Below are 26,584 nucleotides of genomic sequence, written 5' to 3'. Positions count from 1 at the left end.
CCGTGAACGCGCGTCGACCGCTACAGGAAGCCAGTTATTTTTGTTTATAAAGTTTTAAATATGTATATTTTAACGACAAAACCATGAGTTCAGTAAATCATGAGTTAAATATCAAATATATGAGTAAATCATGGGTTAAATATCATTTTTGGCCGAACTATCCCTTTAAGGGTTGAAAAAGCCCAGCAATAACTTTCTTAACACACAAAATCATGACACTTAGATCATAATATTACAAACTACACAGTGAAAATGATCTATGCTAGTAACAGCTGATTTTACTATTTCCACAGGCAAAGGTACATTCAGAAATGTCAAAGTATTTCAATATGTTACAGTTCAACAGTTGTAATAGGCGTTTTTGTTTAGCTATTTTTTTGTTTAGGGATCCTCGCAGATCATGTGACCTTCATATTTCACCTGTAAGAAAACAATGAAATCACAGAATGTAAAGAGAAAGAAATGAACATTCTGATTTAAAATGACAGATCTGTCAACTGTCAGTGAATAGGATTATTCAAATGTTTAAAGATGCTTTTGTCATCAGAGTGAAATCAGAGAAATGTGTAATCAGAGTTTTCCACAATGAAACACTACAGTAATCTTACCTCATACTTGTATTATATTTCGAACCTCTTTTCCTCCTCTCCTTCTTTCCTTCTCTGATTTGAAAAATAAAATCACACAAATAATTAAATGCTAATTTAGCAAAATAGAGATGTTTCCTCTTGCTATAGTTTCTAAATGTAATAAAATATCTTTTGTTAAAATAATAAATGCCTTTCTTTTATATTGCATTATCTTATTTATTTTCAACAGCAACATACACATTATGTTCTCAAATAGGTTGAAGGTCAGTGTTTCTTAGGGTGTTTTCACATCTATAGATCGTTTGTTTTGTTCTGAAATTCATTTGTTACAATGTTGCATTTTCTTCTTGGTTCGCTTTCACAAGGCAACATATCAAAGCGTACCGAAATGTCACATGTGAGTACAACTGTGCTCTTATTGGTCAGCGTTTCCTCTGCATCATCATCAAGATGATTGACAAGATCGCTCCACAAGCTTATTGTGGCTTTATTTGTAACTGTCGAGACACATACAAACACTAGGCCTATATTAACGTAGCCATTATTCCTGCTGTTAAATTATACACTACATTTGTATTAATAGTGCTGCAAATTCCCTCTGGATCTGCAGCGTTGTCTAGAGGTTAACTGTGTGAAGAATCACGCAAACACTATATGAATGTTATAATGCAGTTAGATCAGGAATCAAGCTTTCTTCAGGACAACATTCTAGCACTGAGAAGCGCAATTACACAACATTTAAAGATTAACGGGTGCTCTTTTAGTTTTCAGCTGTGATAACTGATGTGCTCACTCAGAATCAGACACTTCTGCTACTTATATAGCACGATTCCCGTTATGAATTATGATACCATTTGGTTCGTTGGTCCATTTGGTCGGATTACTTTCACACCTCAAGCAAACCGCCCCAGAGTCTCGGAGCGACTGTTTTGGTGTGGATCCAAGCGCGTTTGCCATATTCACATATGCCTAAACGAACCGAACCGAATCCGAAGGGAGAAACGCACCAGGTCCCGAAACAAACGATCAGGCGTGAAAACACCCGTAGAAAATACTAGGCATATTTGTAAAGCTTCTCTGTAAAGTGCAGTCAGAAAAATCATCAAATCAAAAATCTATAGGGCCCTATTTTAACTATTTGAAACGCAAGTATCAAGCGCAAAGCGCAAGTAACTTTGTGGGCGGGTCTTGGCGCTGTTGCTATTTTACCGGCGGGATAAATGACTCTTGCACCCGACACAAATCTAAAATGGGTTGGTCTGAAGTAGCTTCATTATTCATAGGTGTGGTTTGGGCGTAACGTGAAATAAACCAATCAGAGCGTCATATCTATCTATCTATCTATCTATCTATCTATCTATCGATCGATCGATCTATCGATCTATCTATCTATCTATCTATCTATCTATCTATCTATCTATCTATCGTAATAATGTATGATTTGCAAAAAAAACATGCGCAACGCGCCACTGACTTTAAACTAGGTTTTTCGGTCAATGGCAGAATTGTTTTCTAAATTGGCAAAATAGCATGAGGGAACGTTTGCGCCGGAACACGCCTCCTCTTTGTGCTGAACCGCCCCCGCGAGCGTAAGTGTAGTTAACCGCCGTGCGTCTGTGGAGGGAAAAGTCCGCTGTGCGCGGGTGCAAAATAGGAATGATACATGCGTTGGTGTACAAAGTCAATTGCGCTGGGTGCAAGATAGGGCCCAGAGTGTTAATATTGTAATGATTTCTGAACAGTGTGTTCATCCTGACAAGAAGATCGAAGGCCTTGCTGAAAGCAAACACAGAGTTCTGTTCACATGGTCGATCTAGTTGCTACTGTGTGCCAGTAACACAACTCAGATTTGATGTGCAGGACTACCTTTAAAAACTCTGAGAAATGCAGTCATGATTTTATACTCAGCACTGACTGTATTAACCTGTATTTAATCAAATTAAAATCCTTTTATTGTTCTTAAATTGTGCAGTGTGCAGATGTTTATTTTGCATGAGCATGCAGATGTTTCATGCTGTATTTATATTTATACTATTTATATTTGTTTAATAATATTTATAATTAGTTAAACATCCAAGTTTCTTTTTAAGTTAGCTTTGTGTAATACACGGCTTACTGTTCAGAATGATACAGGGTTTGTTCTTCAGTCTAAAGCTAAAAGCACAAGATCAATGCTGGATTCAGAATTTCTGTATTAATGGTGTTTCTTTTATAATGCTGTTTAATACTGAATATCTGTAATACCATCATTATGATGAAGGAACGTACAAACACACACATGCTGCAGAGATTAAACACTATAATATCTGCAATAACTGTGTTTGAGTTTTACACACACAGGTGCAGTTCACAGTAGGTCAGTATCTGCCATTCATCTGTTATTGTCAAGGTGAGATTAGTAGTTTTTGAAATATGCGGTTGGCCAATTGTTGATATTTGAAATCAACCCAAACAAACACACCCCTTCTTCATTGCTCCGCCTCCAAAACTCAGCCTCCAATCCTAGCAGTCCTGATCCAAATCGGTCTCGAACCACTGCAAGCGAGCCGAGTGCACTAACTAGGGCTGCACGATTAAACGCACTTAAACCGATTTGGCTTACCGCGATTTTGAAATCGCAAAGGCTGTGATTATTTGTTATGCGCAGCTTGTCATTGATAGCCTAGAAACTAGACGCACCCTAGCGGCAGCAAAAATTATTTTGCAGCCTGGTGGGTCTAGACACTCTCAATAGACCTTCTAGCTGCAAAAACCCAAATTGGGTCAGGCCAATCACAACACGTATAGAGGAGGCGGGGCGGGCTTAACATAATGACGACAGACAGAGATGTGACGTTCCCTGGCTTGAAAACAAAGAATGGCTGCTGGCGAACAGTCTTTCGAATCGGCTTTGGCCGCGACTCTGGAGGACTTGGAGTTAAGTTTTTCTTTAAGAAAAGAGCAAAGAACGGCACTTAAGTCATTCTTTAAAAAGGGAGATGTGTTCGTAGTTTTGCCGGTGTTACACCAGATTCTGTGACCGTCATAATATATGACCGTAGTGGGCGCGGTTGTCACTGCGTGCTCCGTGATCTACGCAAACAGCATAACTTCTGACTATAAGCCAAAGGTGAAGTAGGCCCTATTTACGACACGTTTGTTTAGAAATGCTTTTTTTGCCTGTCAGATATGGCAAAAGTTGAATCTATCATCTAACGTTAGCTCGGCTGTTGGGAAAACGCTCTGGTTGGTTGTAGCGCTGTCCTATTGCGTGCAGAGGGAATTTGAAAGACAGCCGTTTATCCCGCCCCTCGAATTGAGCGTGTCTATGGTGAGTTGCCAGACTAAACATCTTGATGTAGTCTGGCTTGCCAGGCTATGTCATTGATGTACAGCTCTGTAAACGCTGCTCCATCTGAAAGCTCCAATAATAACCAACTGCAGAACCATAAGTCATAACAGTGTGAGGACAACAGCTCCAGCCTGACAGTCTGATGCCGGAAGTGGGCGGAGTTCATGTTTAACACGGTAGAACCAGAGCCTGTCTAAGGAGAGCCTTGGCACTTCCTATTAGCCCCATTGCAAAAACTCTTCTAGCACGTGTATTTACCTGTGTCAGCTGTGTTGTCGATGCCTCGAGAGAAAAGAAAGTGCAGAGCGCGAAAGCACCAAAGTGACTGAAGGATTGCCATAAAGCAATCTCTGGTCGTACGATGTTGTATGACGTCATTGACACTTTAAAAGACTTTTTAAAGCAAATAAGTGACTCTTTTTGATGGGTATAGCGCCATAGACCTCCATTCATTCTGCACTCGCCTGCGAGCTCCCCCGCATGGACAGAGACGTGTTACTGCCGCCAGTCCAGAAACCGGAAGTAACCAGAGAGTGCCAATTCTCTTCCTATTAGACATTCTCTGATAGAACAAGGAAAAGAAGAAGAGAAGAAGCTAAAAATAAGTTATATCTTTTTTGGATACACCATACTTAACGTTACGCTTATACAAAACGGCTCGAAGTATTTTGTAAGTTAATATTCAACAATACTATTGATCTGTCATTGACACCGTTATATGAGAACTGAACTGAGCTGGATGATAACATCACAGTTTTCTCCAGAATGGCTAACGTAACGTTATATAGATTAATTAACTGAATTAATAACTTTTTTACAACAGAAATGAATCAACACTGAACCTACTTAAACTGGATTATGACACTATTTTGTTCTAGATCTGCCGAGACAAACTTTGTTGCATTATTTTCCTATGATCCGTGTAAAGCTGCTTTGAATCAATCTGTATTGTATAAAGTGCTATATAAATAAAGGTGACTTGACTTAGTAAATGTGAGTAAGTGAGAATTGTGACAATGGCACTTGATTATGTATTGTTATTTTACAGTTGGATTGTATCGCTTTGTTAGGTTACATATGTATTGTTTGTGATTTAATTTTTTGTTAAGCGTTGTATTTTATAGCATTTGTTAAATTTTCTGACCATGAGAATTGCATTAATTGTATTTTATTTCATCTACAGAACCACATAATTCAGAGAGGTTCAGCGCTACCACCTTTGGAGCAATGCACAACATGCTGCAGAAATGTTCACTGCATTTTGTGTGATAGCAGTATTTTTAAACAGACAAAACGGGACAAATTGAATAATCACATTAAAATCCACTTTAAAAAGGCTGTTGTTTATAGAGGTATGAACATCTGGAGTTATTTTTTAATATACAGTGGCAATAGATATTATTTTACATTTATCCATTTGGCAGACGCTTTTATCCAAAGCGACTTGCATTGCATTTCAAGGTACACATATTTAATAGTAGTCCCTTTGGAATTAGATTCTGCATGATTTAGACAAAATATGTAATTATCTTCATTAACGTCTAAAGGTTACACAAACAATCCACACTGAAACTTAAGCTAACAAAACACAAACAATTATATATTTCTGTGTTTAGATTTTGTTATAATAATATTTCATATCTATGAATGCATTCCATTAAACATGCAAACACATAGGATAAGTTTGAGAAGGGTTGGAGTTAAAGGAGATGAAAGGCACTTCAGGATTAACTCCATTTGTATGGAGTTTTGATTTATTCGATTTATTTTTCACTTGAGAATTATTGTTAAATGTGTGCCTGCATAACTTTTATAAGATTTATTTTCTTTGGTTTGATTTTATTTTGTATAACTTATTTATTATTTAGTTGCATTTTTATTTAATTACTATTATTTATTTGGAGCAATTAGGCTAAATCAAATGTTCAAACGCTCAACCTTTGTTTTCATATCATTATTTTTTTTTGTTTTAAGCTTTGTTCAATTTATATTGTTAATCATTTTTCTCAACAAAACAAATGGATAAAGTATAATTTTAACTTTTAAAAAACTATTAACATTTGTTAATAGTAGTATATTGTATTTTGTTAATAGGACAAAACATAATTCTTATTTTATCATATTTGAGATATTACATTTTCAATTAAATCGTTTAAATGCCTTGCTGCGCCCACTTCCGGCATCAGACTGTCAGGCTGGCGTTGTCGTCCTCACACTGCTATGACGTATGGTTCTGCGGTTCTGCAGTTAGACCTATCTCGAAAGCACTGCGAGTTTGAGTCACTTATAACATGCATTTGAAAAAGCAACATCTTTCAAACATCTTTCCAAACATGAGAAGCATGTATGAACTTCTTGTCCATCAAAAGACAACATTTAATAACATGCATTTACTCCTTGAGCTCCTCCTTCTGTGAGATGATGTGTTTCTTAGACAGAATAAGGCAGTCGTGTGTTTATTAGTCATGTTTAATCAATCAAAGCTTTTCAATCTTCTATTTATTCAGATACTGCGATGTGTGTGTGAATGATGTGTGTTATTGTACTTCTGCTACGGGGCATATTTGGCGTGTGTGTGTGAGAGCGCCTTCTGGTGTTCAGATGGATGCGTGTGTGTGCGTGTGTGAGACACCTTCTGGTGTTCAGATGGAGGAGCATTTACTACCAATCAGCCGCTGCATTGACAAACTGCGCATAAAATAATCACAGCCTTTGCCAAATCGAGTGCAGTTTCATTGTGATTAATTGTCCAGCCCTAACAATAACAATAACTCTATACACCACAGATGATGAACGAATGACAAGGAAGCACAAAAAATGTACGTACAGCACACGATAGTAATTCCAAACTAGAGTTGGTTGTTAGTTGCCAACAGCACAACAGCTCCAGACACACAATGACTCTCAATCTCAGTGTTACTCAGTGTTACTCAGTGTTACTCAGTGTTACTCAGTGTTACTCAGTGTTACTCAGTGTTACTCAGTGTTACTCAGTGTTACTCATGTGTGGAGTGAATCAAAGCAACATCACGTCTGTTTTCAGGCCTTCAGCGCTCTCTCTCCAGCGCTGGACAGCTTTCCTAATATTAATGCGGGTCCTAAAGCTCTTTAGCAGACATAACCCTTCATTTTCCAGTGATTTCATCTGAGCTTTTTTCTTTTGTATTGTGTCTCCTCTCTATTTCTAGAGTCTTTCTTCAAATCTCCCTCTTGATCGTTCTCTCTCCTCACGGTCATACACCCCTAATGCTGATTGGCTAAACGTTTCTTATTGTGCCGGACCGACTAACATCCAAACAGCATATTTCAAAAACGACTTACCCCACCTTTAAAGGGAACCAAACTTTTATGGTTTCATATTATATGAACTGTGTGTGATACTAACCCTTGTTGGCAAGTATAATGCTTCTGTGGCGATAGTAAATCACACCAGCAACTGCAGCCGCCAGCAGAACACCAAGAACAGCAGCAACAGCAGTAGGAACAATCTCTGTTACATTATCTGAACCTGTAATGATATAGAATGTCATTAATGTGATGTGTCTTATATATCAAACATTATAAACATCAGTGTAGATCTGATACTGTAATGATAGACAGACATTAGTGTGAGTGTGTCTGATCTATAACACACACTATAAACATCAGCACTATATAACCTGAGTGTAGATCTGATACTGTAATGATAAAGACAGACATTAGTGTGAGATTGTCTGATCTATAACACACACTATAAACATCAGCACTATATAACCTGAGTGAAGATCTGATACTGTAATGATAAAGACAGACATTAGTGTGAGATTGTCTGATCTATAACACACACTATAAACATCAGCACTATATAACCTGAGTGTAGATCTGATACTGTAATGATAAAGACATTAGTGTGAGTGTGTCTGATCTATAACACACACTATAAACATCAGCACTATATAACCTGAGTGTAGATCTGATACTGTAATGATAAAGACAGACATTAGTGTGAGATTGTCTGATCTATAACACACACTATAAACATCAGCACTATATAACCTGAGTGAAGATCTGATACTGTAATGATAAAGACAGACATTAGTGTGAGATTGTCTGATCTATAACACACACTATAAACATCAGCACTATATAACCTGAGTGTAGATCTGATACTGTAATGATAAAGACATTAGTGTGAGTGTGTCTGATCTATAACACACACTATAAACATCAGCACTATATAACCTGAGTGTAGATATGATACTGTAATGATAAAGACAGACATTAGTGTGAGTGTGTCTGATCTATAACACACACTATAAACATCAGCACTATATAACCTGAGTGTAGATCTGATACTGTAATGATAAAGACAGACATTAGTGTGAGTGTGTCTGATCTATAACACACACTATAAACATCAGCACTATATAACCTGAGTGTAGATCTGATACTGTTATGATAAAGACAGACATTAGTGTGAGTGTGTCTGATCTATAACACACACTATAAACATCAGCACTATATAACCTGAGTGAAGATCTGATACTGTAATGATAAAGACAGACATTAGTGTGAGTGTGTCTGATCTATAACACACACTAAACATCAGCACTATATAACCTGAGTGTAGATCTGATACTGTAATGATAAAGACAGACATTAGTGTGAGTGTGTCTGATCTATAACACACACTATACACATCAGCACTATATAACCTGAGTGTAGATCTGATACTGTAATGATAAAGACAGACATTAGTGTGTGTGTGTCTGATCTATAACACACACAATAACATCAGCACTATATAACCTGAGTGTAGATCTGATACTGTAATGATAAAGACAGACATTAGTGTGTGTGTGTGTGTGTGTGTGTGTGTGTGTGTGTGTGTGTGTGTGTGATCTATAACACACACTATAAACATCAGCACTATATAACCGGAGACTGATGGTTTACAAGGATAAAAAGCTTCATTAATAAATCATTAACAAACATTATATAATACTTAACAGATCGTTAGTTGAAATATATTCAAATAGCTACGAGATAACATGCTTGTTAATGTTTAAATAAACGTATTAAAAAGATTGCATGATGATTAACATCATTATTATTCATCATTAAATATTAATATTCATCTTACACAAATGCATCACTTCGCTTCAGAGCGCCTTTATTAACCCCCGGAGACACTTGTGTTTTTGGTTTGGCCTTTTCTCTCTCCCGAAGTGAATTAGTTTGGTCTCCTTATTGAGTTGCTGCTTAAATTAACAACTCCTTATATTTTAATACCCAAGTGTGTTTGTGTATGCCTGGAGCATTTAAGAGTGAGGTGTGACTCTGGGAGACTCTGTTTAGTCTAGAAGTTAGTGGTGCTCTATTATATAAATAGAGCCAACAAGTTGTCCAACAAATACCATTAAAATGCATTTAGTATACTTCTCTTTTTAGATTCCTGTTTCTACAATAAACCATAATGATGTGATAATTAGTGAAATAGATTTTACCAATAATTTAAATAAATCTAAATTATTTAAATATGTTGTTTTAGTCATTAGTAATAATATACTTTATTGAAATATCATTTTGCAGTGTTTTGTTAAACTCCTTAAAATCTATTTAAGATTGTACCTTTAGTGGTTAAAATTGGTTTAATTTTAGTAAACATCATTTTAAAACACAAATATGGCTCACACAGTGCTGATGTAAATAGATTATATATTTTAATTAAAACACTTAATATACTCACAACTGACAGAAATAACGAATTTCCTGGATATGGTGTGTCTGTTGCTGGTGATATCAAGGTGATAGAGTCCAGAGTCTGTGGTTCTGATGTTTGTGATGGTCAGAGATCCAGTCTGATGATCCAGCTTCAGTCTGTCTCTGAATCTCCCATCAGGAACATCATCATATGTGGAAGACGTTTTACTGATTTCTGCTAAGACGTCTTCATGTTCAAATCTCCATCGTACCAGATAATTTCTGTCTAATTTAGTAACACCAGCTTCTAGAGTGACAGTGACTCCCTCCTTCACTGACAGTCTGTGCAGTTTGCCTGTCACATGATAAAACATACAAGAATAAAATTCATGAGAACATTCACAGAGAACCATAATAATAAATTCTATACACATATTTTATTTTGTTAACTTTGGTTACCAATGAATACTAAAGTAACAGTTTCAGATACAGATTTTTGTCTTGATGTTTTTGTGTAAACATCAAAGTATGTAAATTCTTTACAGTACTTAAGTACAGTAGTGAAGTAGTTCTACTTCGTTACATCTCTGCAAGTGTGTTTGTGTATGGCTGGAGCATTTAAGTGGAGGTGTGACTCTGGGAGACTCTGTTTAGTCTAGAAGTTAGAGGTACTCTATTATATAAACCCCTCTTTCCTTACACGGGTCCCTCAGGAAACTGGTGATTCGAAACAAATACCATTAAAATCCATTTTGTATACTTATCTTTTTAGATTCCTGACAATTAATAATTAATTTAAATAAATCTAAATTATTTAAATATGTTGTTTTAATAGTTAGTAATAATGTAATTTAGTTCCTTTAAATAAATCTTGATATATAATTTTGCAGTGTTTTGTTAAACTCCTTAAAATGAGTTTCAGATTGTACCTTTAGTGATTAAAATTGGTTTAATTTTAGTAACATCATATTACAACACAAAAATGGTTCACACAATGCTGATATAAATACATATTATATATATTATTTAATTAAAACACTTGATATACTCACCACAGACAGACAGATAGAATTTCCTGAATATGATGTGTCTGACGCTGGTGATATCAAGGTGATAAAGTCCAGAGTCTGTGGTTCTGGTGTTTGTGATGGTCAGAGATCCAGTTTGATCGTCCAGCTTCAGTCTGCCTCTGAATCTCCCATCAGGATCATCATCATATGTGGAGAAGTTTCCTGCCGTTTTATTTATTTCTGCTATGATGTCTTCATGTTCAAATCTCCATCGTACCAGATCATCTCCGTCTAATTCAGTAACACCAGATTCTAGAATGACAGTGACTCCCTCCTTCACTGGCAGTCTGTTCAGTCTGTCTGTCTCAGTATAAAACATACAAGAAGAAAATTCATGAGAACATTCACAGAGAACCACAAAAATAAATTCTATACACATATTTTATTTTGCACCAAATGTCTTGATAACTTTGGTTACCAATGAATACTAAAGTAACAGTTTCAGATACAGATTTTTGTCTTGATGTTTTTGTGTAAACAAAGTATGTAAATTATTTACAGTGCTGATTTGAATACAACCATTATTACATTTAAATACTGAAGCGGCTCACCTGTAATAGTCACATTGAATGACTTGTGTATGGTGTGTGTTCCCCTCTTAACATCAACTTCATAAAGTCCAGAGGTTTTGGATCTGATGTCACTGATGATGAGATTTCCAGTCTGATGATTCAGGTGCAGTCTGTGTCTGAATCTCCCATCAGGAACATAATCATATGTAGAGAAGATGTGTTCATCTTTTTTCATTTTAGCAATAACATATTTCTCTCTAAACCTCCACAGTATCTCATCATCTTCCAGTATTTCAGCATCAGCGTGTAGAACAACAGAATCTCCCTCTGTCACTGACACAACCGTCACTCCATCAGACCTAGAATCAACTGAAGAACAAACCAGAAGAGTTTCTGTCAGTTATCACTTTTATAACTCTGTCAGTAAAGAGATTTACAGAAGATCACAGAAGTCTTGTGTAATAAACATCATGTGTGACTTTCTGCAGTCTAAATGTGATTTATTCAGTGATTGTTTTTCTGTTTTTTTCTTTTGTTTTATCTGGTCCAAAGCAGATGGAGAAAGCACACACATACTACACACTTTTGTCATCAAGGCAGCATTTAATATTTTTTTTTACTTGCTGAAGTCTTAAATATACTTGTCAGTCTTACAAAATGAAAGCGAACTCAACTGAACTAGTCTGAGAAACAGACCCTCACTAGTGTTCAGAAGCTTCACTGAACAGGACACAAAACCGCTTCATCTCATCAGTGAAGAGAGACTGTGTGACTCTGTTGAATGAATCTGAGTTTGAGGTGTTCTGGAAACATCATGTCCTAACCAGACAGTCTGTGATAAGATGCCCCTCAGGCCAGAAACACTTATGGGATTTACTGCAGAAAATACAGTAGTCAACATTTGAAGTGGATCAAAAAAAGTTAATCAGTTGTCCTAAGACAAGACCGGGTATTGTTCAAAATTCATGTATAACTTTGATAAAAGGTTTTGATCTGTGATGGATTTTTTAATCAATCACAACTAACAGTTATTTTTCTTGCAGGAATAACACTCATGTGCTTTTGAATACTAAATGTTTCCAAACTTATACATGTTATAAACTCGTGACTGAGTGTGTGTGTTAGTGAATCATCTCTGGATAAAAGGGGAAATGAAACTAGACATATCTAAATTTATAAACTCGTGATTAAAGAACAAAGTGAAGCAATCAGGAAAACAGTGTTTTCTTCTACCTAGTAACAGAAGGGTTTGCAGATGAAGAACCAATCAAATTGTAGGGAAATGATGTAATGTATCATGTCACTTTTGCCATGCTCCTACTCTATAAAAACTGTTTTATCTTTTTGCTGGTGGGATTCTCTCTGAAATTGGTCTGAGATCCTCCGGCCGTGATTAAAGCATATTTAACGGCATTGTCTGGAGTCTGTCTAGTTAATGCTGCACAGAAAGCAAATAAAATCACTGTATTCTGTTACTCTCCTGACGCAGATTTGCGGTAACAGTGGATGCAATGTAATCTACTAGAATCAATCATTTCAGAGTAAGTCAGAATAAATCCAAATGTAACAATTCATTAATAGACAGGTAAATGTATCATGATAATTACAGAATCAATTTAAAGATAATCAATACAAAATACTCTGAAGTAAAGAGTAAAAATGCATACCTGACGTTGCATTATTCTGAGTGTCCGAACACATTCAGCATTACGAGCTGATCTGAACTACAAATCACGCTGAGCCTCTTGAGGCTTTTCTTTAAATACTGAGACCAAGTTCAGAAATGTCAACTTTATGCAAATGAGAATTTGATTTTATTTTAGATGAAAAAGTTATATTTGTGAGTCTCTGGTGTATTTTGGGATTATTTATAGTTAATATTTATAGATTATTTACAGAAATCTGACATTACAGACAAAAAAAAAATGTTCTTGTTTAATAATGAGATTTTTGTTTGCACAATAAACTGCATCTGAGATGTCATACAATCTGGACTTCTGTAACTATTGACTGATTATTCAGAAATCTGCTAGATCAGATTCAACTCTATTGTCATTGTATAGAGTGCAGCACAGAAGAAATGAAATACTGACATTCTTAGTTATCTATACTAGAGAAATCCAAGATCAGAAGTCCTCTAGACCTACTCGTCTAAATTCATCTCAACAATACAAAATTTCTCACCGCTGTTCTGAGAAGAAAATCATTTAAATTACATATTTTAATTGTCTTTTTAAGAAATCTAAGTCCAGCTGGTGACTGTACTGATATGATCATTTTACCATAGAAATAAAATTAATCTAAATTAGTTTTTCCTTATTTCCTTATAATAAAGAAGCAAATGTATTGAATATTTAACTGACAGACCATTTTTCTTGTCAGATAATGGCAAATATTTTATTCATAGATAAAACAGAATTCATTAATTTTTCGTATAAACAGCAGTTTGCCAGTAACATTTTACATCTGTAACAAAACATTGTGGAGAATTTAAATTGATCATAGGGTGTTAATTATGTAAATAGCAATCGTTAAATTAAAAACTGTGAGACACTCACCACTGACACTGAATGTCTTCACTGAGGACCCTCTGGTGTTTCTGATCTTTAGTTTATATTCTCCAGGGTCAGTGGTTTTGATGTTTGTGATCTTGAGATCTCCAGTCTGTGTGTCCAGCTTCAGTCTGTCTCTGGAATATGAAGGTAAATCAGTAGCAAAACTCGAGAGCACGTAGATGTGAACTTGAGAACTTGTACAATAAATATTCGTACTTGTACATGAACATTTACACTCACAGCTCAAATGTGAAAACCTGTAAAATAAAAATCTGAAGTTGAATGTTGAAATTTGCATTCGCAGACAATAGTCACAAACCTGTATTCTGAATCTGAAGCTGCAGACAAGTAGACACAAATGTGTAAAATGCCATTCACAGAAATACAACGACAGACACAAACTTGTAATATATATTTTGCGTTTAATCTTACATTCACATTCGCGGTACAACCTCAATTAGGCACTTGCAACTTCTCAAATCTGTCACTGCAAATTCAAATTTCGCGCCTTGACTTTTGCTACTCTTTTCGCGATATATCAGGTGCAAAACTAACTTGTGCACTTGAAACTCAGAGGCGGTGAGAGAGAAAGGGGGGCGGGAGGAGGGGGGGTCAAAGGAGCCGTTTTATTGGTTGGCACCAAGCCAATGAAATGGGACTTCGATGATGTCACGAAACCCACGTGCACTGAAACGCTATTAGACACCTGACAGGGATCACTGGTGATCCCAGATTATTTTAGTTCAAAATATGTTTGAGCTTATATATCTCAATATTAATAACAGTCTGGTTAATTTTGAGTCTTGAACTATAAACTCTCAAGGGTTGGCTTTCTAAATGTATGTGTGTTATGTTTCTATTCAGAATTACTTATGAGCAGTAACCTTTTTATTTTGGGCATTTCATGTATGCAGCACTTGCCAAAATTGGGGGTGATGAGCAAGGGGTTAAAAGAAATAAACAATATTATCAAACTCAGTAAACACCATGCTAATAATGCATACTACAGAAAAGCAGATGAGCACAGAATATGAACACAACGCGTTTAATTGAGACAGTGGTATTAAAAGACCAAACTCAGGAAACACCATACAAAGAAAGCACACAGAAAAGCAATTGAGCACAGAATATGAACGCAACAATTGTACGTTTTCTTCCCATAGAAAACCAAGAAAACGCTTAATGAGGCTTAATGGATCAACAGTTATATATATTAAAAAAAAACAATAACAAAAAACATAATTCGTTGCATTATTAATAAAACACAGGCAGCAAGTTTATTTGCACTGAACACACATTTGCTTTCTTTCGTCATATTCTGTGCTCATCTGCTTTTCTGTAGTATGCATTATTAGCATGGTGTTTACTGAGTTTGATAATATTGTTTATTTCTTTTAATATCAGTCTAATAGCGTTTCAGTGCACGTGGGTTTCGTGACATCATCGAAGTCCCATTTCATTGGCTAGGTGCCAACCAATAAAACGGCTCCTTTGACCCCCCCTCCTCCCGCCCCCCTTTCTCTCTCACCGCCTCTGAGTTTCAAGTGCACAAGTTAGTTTTGCACCTGATATATCGCGAAAAGAGTAGCAAAAGTCAAGGCGCGAAATTTGAAATTGCAGTGACAGATTTGAGAAGTTGCAAGTGCCTAATTGAGGTTGTACCGCGAATGTGAATGTAAGATTAAACGCAAAATATATATTACAAGTTTGTGTCTGTCGTTGTATTTCTGTGAATGGCATTTTACACATTTGTGTCTACTTGTCTGCAGCTTCAGATTCAGAATACAGGTTTGTGACTATTGTCTGCGAGTGCAAATTTCAACATTCAACTTCAGATTTTTATTTTACAGGTTTTCACATTTGAGCTGTGAGTGTAAATGTTCATGTACAAGTACGAATATTTATTGTACAAGTTCTCAAATTCACATCTACGTGCTCTCGAGTTTTGCTACTGATTTACCTTCATACTGGAAGACCCTTCAGTAATGATGGAGTCACCACTGATTGTAACAATGCGAATTCCATTTAAACTCCATTCTATCGAATGACTAATCCGTATTTCAGTAACATCAGTGTGTAAAGTGACAGAATCTCCCTCAATGACTGATACTTTCTCTACTTTCTCTGCATCACCAAACACACCTGGAGAACAAACAAAACATAATCAGAAATTAAACATATAAAACACTCAGAAATCAGTAGTTTTGCCGACTGATCAGTGGTACTAATAAATCTCACATAATTTATCTGCAGTCTGCATTAAATCTGAGACAGCACTGTTCTGTTTATGCCCATCATGTATGTGTACACACACACACACACACACACACACACACACACACACACATATATATTTTATTTCACTTTTATATATTTATTTTGCATACTGTATGTATGCAAAACTTTCCTTTTTGTCCCAACTTTTTTGGAATCGGGTTTGTGTATATATATATATAAATATTAGGGTGCATCAAATTTGAATGGGAAATTTTATTTTCAAAATATCAATTTGGCTGGCATTGCATTTTGTTCCAATTAACATAAAATGACTTTTGCAAAGTTTTGAGGAATTCCATTGAGATTTAGGGGTGCCACCTAACACATGAACTTTGGCGAAATTTTGAACAATGTGCAATTTTTAGTCTAATTGTCAAAAGGTTGACCTGGAAATGTTGAGTACAGTGAACTTATACAGTAACATGTTCTATAGGGTTATCAAAGTAAAAGTTGTTTGTTTGCCCTTTGGGCAACTTGGGCATTCCTCAGAATTCAACTTTCAAGATTCTCCATTCATTTGTCCTATAGACTATTTTTTGTTGTGTCTAAGTCTATCTGGAACCTCATGACTATTCACTCATGTCATGAATTAATGTTGAAAGTTTTAATTCTTTGACTGGTGGTGTCTTTTGATACACATGCTTTGTCTATTGTTCATTTTATTAAAAATAATTTTTTAACTCTTATTCTAGAGGCTGTAAGAAGAACTCCTGTGTGTGCACAGACATCTGAGCTTGAGGTCGAAAAAGTTAAATATAAATTGTATTTCATTTGTCTTTTATAACCAGCTTTTAGTATGTTTCTGTACTTTATGATTTATGCATGACACTTTATTGTTTGTATCAATTTAATTTATTGCTTTGTTTCTGTTGCATTTTTTGGACAGTGGCCGAGAGGGCTCAACACGCTGCAACAGAAGACAACGCATGGAAATAGAAAAAACACAAGCAAATTTAGAAAACATCTTCATCAGTTTGACAGCACATGTGCTGCAAATAGGCAAAACACAACCAAATACACAAACGTGCTGCAAATGACAGACCAACAACGCAAATATCTACAGTAGTGTTTTTTTTATTATTTATTTTTTATTATTATTTATTGGTTGTATTGTATTTGCAGCATGTGTTGTGAAGCTGGTGTTTTTCCTGCATGTTTTCTTCTGTTGCAGGACATTGAAGTCTCTTGCTGTTTGCAGCGCATTTTTGTATTTGGTTGTGTTGAGTATTTTCAGCATGTGTGTTGTCAAACTGATGAAGATGTTTTCTTAGTTTCCTGTTTGTATGTTTTCTTCTGTTTCCATGCGTTGAGATCTCTTGGCCACCGTATTTTGGTTCGTTTCTGTATTTCATTATTTAAGCATGCCACATACACTTTTTTTAAATTGCATAATTGCATTATTTTTTGTAACATTTTAATTTTATTGCTCTGTCTTTTTATTATTCTTGTATTGTGAATATTTGTTGCTTTTGTTTTGCCTTACTCTAGTATTGGTTTATCTTGTCTTTTTCCCATAGTTTTTATTTTTCCACTTATCTGGCTGAGATTTTCTTCCCCTCAATAAAATGCTACTTTGCATTTGTGTTGTGTCATTATTTTATTATTCCTTTGCACAATATATAAGTATTGCATCAGGGAAAATTTCTGGTTCAGTTTTGGGGACTGGTATAATATTGGCCCCGTTATGGCTGTTTTCTGGATAAGTTGTGGCTGAGTTCTGGGGTAAAGCTGGTGGCAGTTTGGCCTTTGTCTGGCTGCCATCTGGGGATTACGGCTATGTTTTGAGCCAGTTCTGGATAATATCTGGGTACATTGTAAAACTCTGGGTGAGTTTTGGTCTGCTTACGGCATTGATCTGGTTGACTTTCGGCAAACAGCACTTGGGCCAATCATGGACCGTAATTCCATGCGGTATGTGGGCTAAAATCTCAGCCGAAATTTAGCCAGATCCGGCCCAAAGCCAATTTGCTATCTGGGAACAACGGATCAATATTTGCATTTGAGGAACCCAAACTTATAACTCACTCTTAATAACAATTACCTACGCACGAGTATACAATTATTAGGCTATATTTTATGTTCGTCTCAAACAAACAATATAACTGAATTATTCAATGTATTAGATTAATTGGAACTCAATGAACCATGTTGCGACCATGCGTTGAAAACAACAAGGCCTGTGTGAACCCAGTAGCCCAGTGTCTACCATGAAGACTAAAATATCATATAGTCATTATTGTGCACTATACAAAATATGTCCTACAGCTAGTTATCACAGTTGTAACACTTTTAAAATTCAAATAAGAAAATGTTTAAAAGAAAATACTAATTTCCAGTGTGCAGAAAACGAAAATGCTGCAGTTATGTTATAATAAAATGTTATAAACAACCACTTACCGATCGCACACAATAACAAAAGAACATGTGTAAGTGCGCTCTTCATGTTGATGTAGAGATGAGTTATGGATAGTAGATGATCTGTAGAGTTATTAAAGTCCTCTGTTTTCCAAGTGTTTCTGAGCCGCGCCCTGAACCAGAGATCATATTATACGAGACGACGAACAGAACAACAAACAAACAAAACACGTCGAGACGTTTATGCCGCTCTATTGGTGAAGTATATCTTGCTTATTTCTATTATGCTGAAAGAGACTGGTCTATATTGCTTATTGATTTCAAAACAATAAAAAGCGAAGACCGGACCCTTTCTCAAAAATGGCTGAATCTTCCTTGTGTCTGTATCATAGGCTAGTCTACAGCGCCACCTACCAACGAACACCACACGATCAACAAACTCGCCCATAAACCCAAGTACAGCTCGCTGCATCGTGCGGTGGACATCCAACCCGGCCCACATCCAAGTGTGACGTCAGAAGATACGCCCATGTCCAAATACGGCACGTGACTCATTTCCTGCGGGGGATATCCAACCCGGCCCACATCCAAGTGTGACGTCAGAAGACACGCCCATATCCAAATACGGCACGTGACTCGCATGCGCAAAATGGCGCTGCACTTCCTGTAGGAAATGTTTACGGTTATCATATGGTTATCATAGTTATTGGTTTATAATAAAAATGGTAGGCCCACATGCCATGGTCATACGTTACATCTGCATTGCTCACTGGTTTTGTAAGTCAATGACATGGTAATACAAGTAAACAATGTACGTTAAAACAATATTTTTGTATTTCTGTTACACAAATGGTAATCAATAATCATGGTTTTGCTATAATAAACGTTTAAGGGAGCATATACTTAAACTAAAACGAGTTTGTCACTTTCTTAATTATATGTGGACTCCAAATTGCACTTATATATTTACCCCTTCTAAATAAAAAAAATAAATGTAAACTTTTTTACATTTCTTTCTATGTGTTTATAGAAATATTGCATTTTTACAACCAAATTAAGACTTCACTTATTAATTCCTGTTATAGCAAATAAAACAATAGAACAGCAGAATGGAATTTAAGTAAACCTTAAGTTAAAAAAAAAACAATATGGTGAAACTTGAAAAAAATATTGTGCAAGTTCATTTCAGTAATTCAACTAAAAGCTGATACTAATATATAATATAGATTCATTACATGCAAAGTGAGATATTTCAAGCCTTTATGTGTTCTAAATTTGATTATTATGGCTTACAGCTATGTTGAATTACTAAAATAAAGGAACTTTTGCATAATTTTCTAACACATAAAAACCAGTTAATCCCTCACTTATTTAGTAAGCTAGTTTAACATATCAAAATACCATCAGTTTAAAATATCTTGGTCACAAATTAATATTTTGTGTTAATACATCAAGTTTACACACATGGGTAAATTTTAATTTACACAAAACAATTAAAAAATGTATATCAATCTTTAAACAACTGAAAAATTGGAGTGAGTCTTAGTTTATTGAATTGTAATGATTAACCTCCTTAAGTTTAACTAATTTGCTCATTATCAGGGAAAATAATGATGCAATCATCATATGCAGTCACTAAATGATATGGCCAGATATAAGAAGGAAAAACTCGAGAATGATTCAAGAATGAATTTATTTATATATACATGCATTTATTTATATTATATGAAAAAAATATTTGTGGAAACACAAAATATTGTGCTACAACCAACTTATGCATATTACAACAGTTTATCATCACATTACATTATCTAAACGTGTATTGCTTATTTACATAAGCAATACACTTACATAGCAATGACTGAACATAGATTATTTTATCCAAAATAAATTTTAATATACATGGAAAACATGACACAGCCAGAAAGAGAGACTTGACAACAATACCTCACTTAATAAAATACTGTGAACACTGAACAGCTACATTATTTTAAAAACAGCAACCTTCCCTGCTATTAAACGTTGTTAAGCTTTGCCACATGCACAGATTAATGCACCCTCTTCACACAGAGTAATAAACTAGATGTACCGCATCGCGGTACAAAATATGACCGCCGCTCAGGCCTGCACTGGCTTTCCACAAAAATAAATGACGTGGAGTAATTTGGCTGTATTGCGTGTTTATGTATATACCTATAAAAAGTAATAGTATGTGCATGTCTGTCTGTGTGTGTGTGTGTGTGTGTGTGTGTGTGTGTGTGTTTGTGTATGTGTGTGTCTGTGCGTGTATGTATGTGTGCGCGTGTGTGTTTGTGTGTCTGTGCATGTGGATTTGTATGTGTGTGTATGGGTGTGTGTCTGTGCGTGTGGATGTCAGTGTGTGTGCATGCTTGCATTTGTTTGTATTCCTGCATGTGTGTGTGTGACAGTATCATCCTAAACCAGCAACCCTTCGCTCAACAGCACCATCTACAGGCCGATGAGTGTACAGTCACTAAATGTGCACATAAATTAATTTATTTTATACCCCCTACCCCCCCCCCCCAAGGGTTAAATTCTACAAAACTTAGCAGAGGATACCCCCAGAGGATGTCAAGTTAATCATACACATGAAATATGGTGCAGTTCTGAACATCTCCACTGAAGATAGGGGCGATAAAAGCAGAATAATATTGCATTTTCATTTTTTATGGGAGGGGCGCAAATCACAAATGACTGATTATCGGCTAGGTTGATGTGGGCCCTTAAGAGTGGGCCCTACATACCATAAAAATTTCTTCATCCTCGGTGCCACGGTTCAGGTAGTTATTTAGGAAAAACTGCATTTTTTTGGGTTTGGGGGGGCCCAGCGCGGGGGGGGGGGGGGAGTGGCCCCCGGGGACCAAACGAAATTTTTCCGTAGAAGTGTAGTGGGGCTACATGCCCACCAAATTTCATGTTCCCCGGTGCTTCGGTGTCCCTGGTATCGTTGACGAAAAATTTACGGGGGCCCCAGCGTGGGGGGGGGGAAGTGGCCCCCGGGGACCAAACGAAATTTTTCCGTAAAAGTCTAGTAGACCAAAATACCATAAAAATTTCTTCATCCTCGTTGCCACGGTTCAGGTAGTTATTTAGGAAAAACTGCATTTTTTTGGGTTTGGGGGGGCCCAGCGCGGGGGGGGGGAGTGGCCCCGGGGACCAAACGAAATTTTTCCTTAGAAGTCTAGTGGGGCTACATGCCCACCAAATTTCATGTTCCCCGGTGCTTCGGTGTCCCTGGTATCGTTGACGAAAAATTTACGGGGGCCCCAGCGCGGGGGGGGGGAAGTGGCCCCCGGGGACCAAACGAAATTTTTCCGTAAAAGTCTAGTAGACCAACATACCATAAAAATTTCTTCATCCTCGGTGCCACGGTTCAGGTAGTTATTTAGGAAAAACTGCATTTTTGGGGGTTTGGGGGGGCCCAGCGCGGGGGGGGAGTGGCCCCCGGGGACCAAACGAAATTTTTCCTTAGAAGTCTAGTGGGGCTACATGCCCACCAAATTTCATGTTCCCCGGTGCTTCGGTGTCCCTGGTATCGTTGACGAAAAATTCAGTAAGGTGACGGGAAAAAAAAAAAAAAAAAACTTTGACAATCCCTATATGACCGCTTTCGCTAGCTATGCTAGCGGCGGTCATAATAATACCTAAGTGATATTTAATAATAATGTGTATAAGAAAAACATAAACCAGACAAAAACAGAGTAAAACAAGCCAGCAATCCCACTATTCTCAGTTATATAACAGAATAAGTGTTAAAGGAGTCATAATGTAGAAATTTCACTTTTCCACGAGAATCAATGTATGTTATGATTGCATAATGATTGTACACTGGCCGGGAAGCCGATATTTAAAAGTGAAGCGTTTGTTTACCTCAGGGTTTGTAAAATAGGCCACGTGCACGCGCACGAAAAAACGAGATTTTGATTTCTTCCCCCTCTTGACGTCAAGACGGGGGAGGATATACCAAATATGGACACCGCAAACCTATGCCGCGGGAAGCCCGCCCCTCTCCCCCTCAGATTCAGTTTAGTCGACTCGAGAAAGATGGAGAAACCGAGTGTAGCCTACACCTGAGATGCTCTGTGGGTGACTGTCACAAACAACATGCAAATGTGTTTTATCTACCAAAAACGGACAAAACTATCAGGGACCAGAGGAGGAAATTCATTTTTAATGACGCTGTCCCAACAACTCTTTCAAGTGGCGTATCGTTAGGTGTGTGTGCTAAACATTTTACACCGGAATCTACACCGGAATCATTTACAAATTTGGGGCAAAATCAGGCGAACTTGGCCTCGAAGCTCCGTTTGGGAAAAGGTGCAATCCCAACCATCAGGGACTTGCCAGAAATTGAAAAGGTAAGACTGTGTTTGTATTGCTCTACTGTGGTTAACAAATAGCAGCTAACTGCTAATGCGGCTATTGTATGTAACGATACCTGCGAGATAAACACGGGGAATGGACTCTACGAATCCTAGCCACATCTTTCCACTTTGTTTTACACTAGCAGCTACAGTAGTGACGGTACAGGAGGTCCATGCTCAGTGGCTAAAACTGTTTAAATGCAAGTATAACATCACGTTGCATGTCTAAAGAAGAAAAATATTGAATGTCTAAATAACCACAACGTGAAACAAGGCAAAAACACCACATGATAGTAAAAATCTCAAAACCACTGTAAGCTGATTAAAAAAAAAAAAAAACTACATCTCCGTTAATGTAATCTACATTAAATAAAAGGTAAATTTATGTGGGAGAAAATAGCAACACACGTTTTTGCTCATTACTGATGTTAATGTATGTCTCAGTCAAAATGATTGTCTTTACCATTCAGAGACATCTTGATGTAGACGTCCTTCCATCGACTCTACATCTTCACTTTCCAGCTCTGGTTCAGAGTCCGGCTCAAACATGTAGGGTTGAATCCCATATGTCGCGGCCGGGTCGGGTTCATTGACACTTTGCGCCATGTCAGTTTGTAATGATATGCTAAAGAGTTACCTGCGGTGTCAACCCCCCTCCTTCCTGCAACCAATCAACGCGCCCCTCATTTGCATTATTATAATGACCGTCCACGACAGCCAAAACATCGCATCAGATCTCGCGAGACAATAATGCCTTTAGAAATAAGGGTCTGAGGGGCTCTGTGTTGATTTTTTTTCCACTTTTCTTTTTTAGAAGTGCCTGAAAGACTATAATAGAGCATTGGGTACCAAAGTTAAAACAACATTATGACTCCTTTAAAATAATTATTAAAAGGGAAAGGATTAATCATTAAAAGGTCTGAACTTTTATCTGTAAATTCATTCAAGATCAACTGATAGCCAGTTTGTGTAAAAATATCCTGGCAAACCTCCTCCTCCTCCTCCTCCTCCTCCTCCTCCTCCTCCGAGGGTCTGATGATGATGATTATGTCTGTTATGTCCTCTCCTGTTCAACTTTTCTGGATGTGATGTCATACACCACAATACAGGCAGCAGCCACACCCACCAGAGCAGAGATGACCAATCGGGTGACAGCTTCAGAAACATGACAACAGAAAACACAGTCTGAGGAAATAAAGAACAATACAAATCAGAACAGAACATTTGGACACCAACAGCATTTCACCTGAGAGTGACAGAAGGAACCTTAAACACGGCATTTATTATAATTGAATATTAAGTGTGTAATTTCTGCACCACAATAAAAGCATCTCAGCAGAGAGAAAAGCCAAGTTGACAGTAATGTTAAATATTGATTAAAAATATTTTTTTTTGAAATTGAATTTCTCTTGAAAGAACAATCACTGAAAATCTAGAAAGAGTTCAGTGTCCAAGGACATCAACACATCCATTAATAACTTAGCTGATAAAAAAAATACATTAAATCAGTGACAAGGAACACATAAACTCAGTAAGTAACTGGTAATATCACTGCTGACGTGCCTGGACATGTCTGGCAGAGTTCAGTGTTGAGATGTGTGGTCCAGTTGGTGAATGAAGAAGTCACCACACAGCTGTACGAATCATCCAGACACTCAATCTCCAGAGGTAGAGAGAGACTGATGCTGAGATCAGCAGGCTTGTGCACAATTCAGAATTGAATTGAGAATGACTCCTCAATTCCAATTCAATTCTTGAATTTGAATTGAATTTGAATTGATGTCAAAAACAGGATCTAGAATTAAAATTTGAATTAAAGGAAGCAGAGTTGCAATTCAATAAAAATTCAAAGAAATTCATATACATATTTTAAGTGAAGTGTTTAACAATGAAGCTTTACAGTAGATGTCAGATATGATTGCATTATAAATGATATTAGTTTGAACTACTTGTACAGATTACATTAAAAGGACATGTTTTCCCCCAGCAATGAATGTTAAAAGCTCTAGTCACAGAACAAATAATTAAGTTTGATTTATTGTAATTGTAATTTTGTGGAACATGATGGAACATGACTCCATTTCCCAGAATGTTTTACTTTAACCAAGTATTTAAAATGGTTGCTAAACAATTTGAGGTGGACATTTGTTTGAAAGCACAATTTGATGGGCAACACTGGACTTTTTAAGTTTCAGAAGTCCCTTACAACTTCACTCTGCACCTGTTGAGAGAATCTTTAGTGTTGCAGGAAAGATATTCAGACCAGAACGATGCAGACTCAATGGGTGCTTCTCAATATCCCTCCTCGTCTCCTCTCTCCTCTGTCCTCCATCCTATGACCCGGAAACCGATCGAGCACAGCCATCTTGAAGGACATCTCAATTCTCTAATTGCACCGCGAGGAGTCGAGGATCGAGGAGTGAGGAGGCGGAAGAGTTTTATCGACTAAAACGTGACGCACGTATAAATTCTCCTCCCCCTTCACATCGGTCACAATAATTTTGATTTATACTTTACTTTTGCAGTTTATATAAACCACACACCTCACATATTTCAACAGGGTATCTTTCTTTATTATTATTTATTATGAATTTCTTAAATAAACAAATTTCAACAACATGAGGGCAGATCCTCTGAGCGCTGCTGATGACGCGATGAAGTGACGCTCGAGTGATCAAGGATTCCAATGTATAAAAAAAGCTTTCATTCGATCCCTCCGTCCTCGCGTCTTTTCCTTGCAGCCTTCCCTCGCATCCTACAGGGGGCGGAGCTGAGACGCGAGGAAAGGAAGCGAGGAGAGGAAACGAGGATGCACAAATAAGAATTGAGAAGCACCCAATGAAAAAACATTTGAGGAGCTATAGAGCTGGTAAGTCCCGCCCCTTCCGTAAAACCCCGCTGGACTTCAAAGTTGAAAAACCGTCAATGCAAGTGAATGGGAGAAAATAATTATTTTCTGATCCCGTTTGAATTGTGCCATGAATTGAACACATGTTGTCTGTGAATTTTTTATATAACTTTTCATGTTACGAGTTTGACAGTATATGGTATGATTCTTCGGCTAGCAGTTGTGGAAAAGGCATAACGAGAAAGACTACATGTCGCCTATGTGACGTCACCCCATAAAGTTGATTTACCCGTGGTTTTCGCCAACCTCAATGATTTTGTCCTCTCCCTGAAAGAAGGCGGTGAAGTGCATCAAAGACACAGCCATGTTTAGCGGGATCCGTGTCTATGGCTAGTGTCCGTGTGCTAGTGGTGTTGACGTTTCAAACGCGTCGAGAGTTGTAGTCCAAAGTGCTCTCACACAAAGTCTAACCGTATCAAACTTCTACCCGCTAAATTGTATCATTCTTTACACGAAAAGTTATATAAAAAATTCACAGACAACATATGTTCACATTCATGGCAAAATTCAAACGGGACCAGAAAATAGGCCTAATTATTTTCTCCCATTCACTTGCATTGACGATTTTTCAACCTAGAGGTCCAGCGGGGTTAGCGGAAGGGGCGGGACTTACCAGCTCTATTGAGAATTAGATGCAACAGTGTTGCTCAGTCATTTTTGGCATTGGAATAAATGATAACTGCATTTACAACAACTTTGTGTTTGTGTGATTACTTTGAAATGAAAATTACATTGGAACAAAACTAATTAAACAACATTGAGGGGGTAATTTATTTCAAGAATTTGATCGATATCTATTTTAGAACAAAATGTATGCAGGGTTGAGGAGTAAATAGTTACGTGAAATGAAATTTCTGTTATTAAATTACACAATTAATGTAATTGTATTTAGTTGTATACTGAGGTAAAATGTTAAATT

The 26,584-nt window shown here is 36.9% G+C and overlaps 3 protein-coding genes and 1 long non-coding RNA gene across 8 annotated transcripts in view; 1 reads left to right on the top strand and 3 right to left on the bottom strand.

The window, feature by feature from the left end:
- LOC307169983 overlaps window positions 1-26,584 on the top strand; it is a 553,579-nt gene that overhangs the window by 5,261 nt on the left and 521,734 nt on the right. The gene's annotated exons all lie outside the window — the stretch shown is intronic.
- Window positions 1-26,584, bottom strand: part of LOC307169929 (uncharacterized protein) — a 251,796-nt gene that overhangs the window by 162,056 nt on the left and 63,156 nt on the right. The window lies entirely within an intron of this gene.
- LOC307169928 (uncharacterized protein) lies at window positions 252-18,763 on the bottom strand. 4 transcript variants are annotated; one of them, XM_079890801.1, is made up of 10 exons: window positions 18,415-18,763; window positions 15,589-15,882; window positions 13,744-14,141; window positions 11,225-11,554; window positions 10,656-10,973; window positions 9,650-9,958; window positions 7,307-7,429; window positions 4,386-4,483; window positions 609-662; window positions 260-420 (listed from the first exon to the last, which is right to left on the bottom strand). In XM_079890801.1, the coding sequence occupies exons 3-8, from the start codon at window positions 14,036-14,038 to the stop codon at window positions 4,473-4,475; spliced, it is 1,386 nt and encodes a 461-aa protein (XP_079746927.1). In that variant the 5' UTR covers window positions 14,039-14,141; window positions 15,589-15,882; window positions 18,415-18,763; the 3' UTR covers window positions 260-420; window positions 609-662; window positions 4,386-4,472. The 4 variants fall into 4 exon arrangements, with proteins under 4 accessions (XP_079746926.1, XP_079746928.1, XP_079746929.1 ...); XM_079890800.1 differs by lacking the exon at window positions 4,386-4,483 and having other exon boundaries at window positions 252-420; XM_079890802.1 differs by lacking the exon at window positions 4,386-4,483 and having other exon boundaries at window positions 252-420; window positions 13,744-13,926; window positions 15,701-15,882.
- LOC307169974 (uncharacterized protein) overlaps window positions 23,570-26,584 on the bottom strand; it is a 50,477-nt gene continuing 47,462 nt past the window's right edge. Inside the window, exon 4 of one of the 2 annotated variants that reach the window (XM_079890878.1) lies at window positions 23,570-23,942. In XM_079890878.1, coding sequence (XP_079747004.1) covers window positions 23,812-23,942 — 131 coding nt within the window. In that variant the 3' untranslated portion in view covers window positions 23,570-23,811. The remainder of the gene's footprint in view (window positions 23,943-26,584) is intronic. The other variant, XM_079890877.1, reaches the window with a different exon arrangement.

The sequence above is a fragment of the Squalius cephalus genome, assembly GCF_949319135.1.
Source record: "Squalius cephalus genome assembly, chromosome: 13".
NCBI classification, from domain to species: Eukaryota; Metazoa; Chordata; class Actinopteri; order Cypriniformes; family Leuciscidae; genus Squalius; species Squalius cephalus.
This window is presented reverse-complemented; position numbering and strand designations above follow the sequence as displayed.

Bases quoted from the DNA above. Each gene is read 5' to 3' on its own strand.
- LOC307169928 (XM_079890800.1), bottom strand. From the start codon at position 14,038: ATGCAAATTTCAACATTCAACTTCAGATTTTTATTTTACAGGTTTTCA. The intron at 10,974-11,224 runs GTGAGCCGCTTC...ATACTGAGACAG, and splicing joins ATTCAATGTGACTATTACAG to ACAGACTGAACAGACTGCCA. The intron at 7,430-9,649 runs GTGAGTATATTA...ATATCATTACAG, and splicing joins ATTCGTTATTTCTGTCAGTT to GTTCAGATAATGTAACAGAG.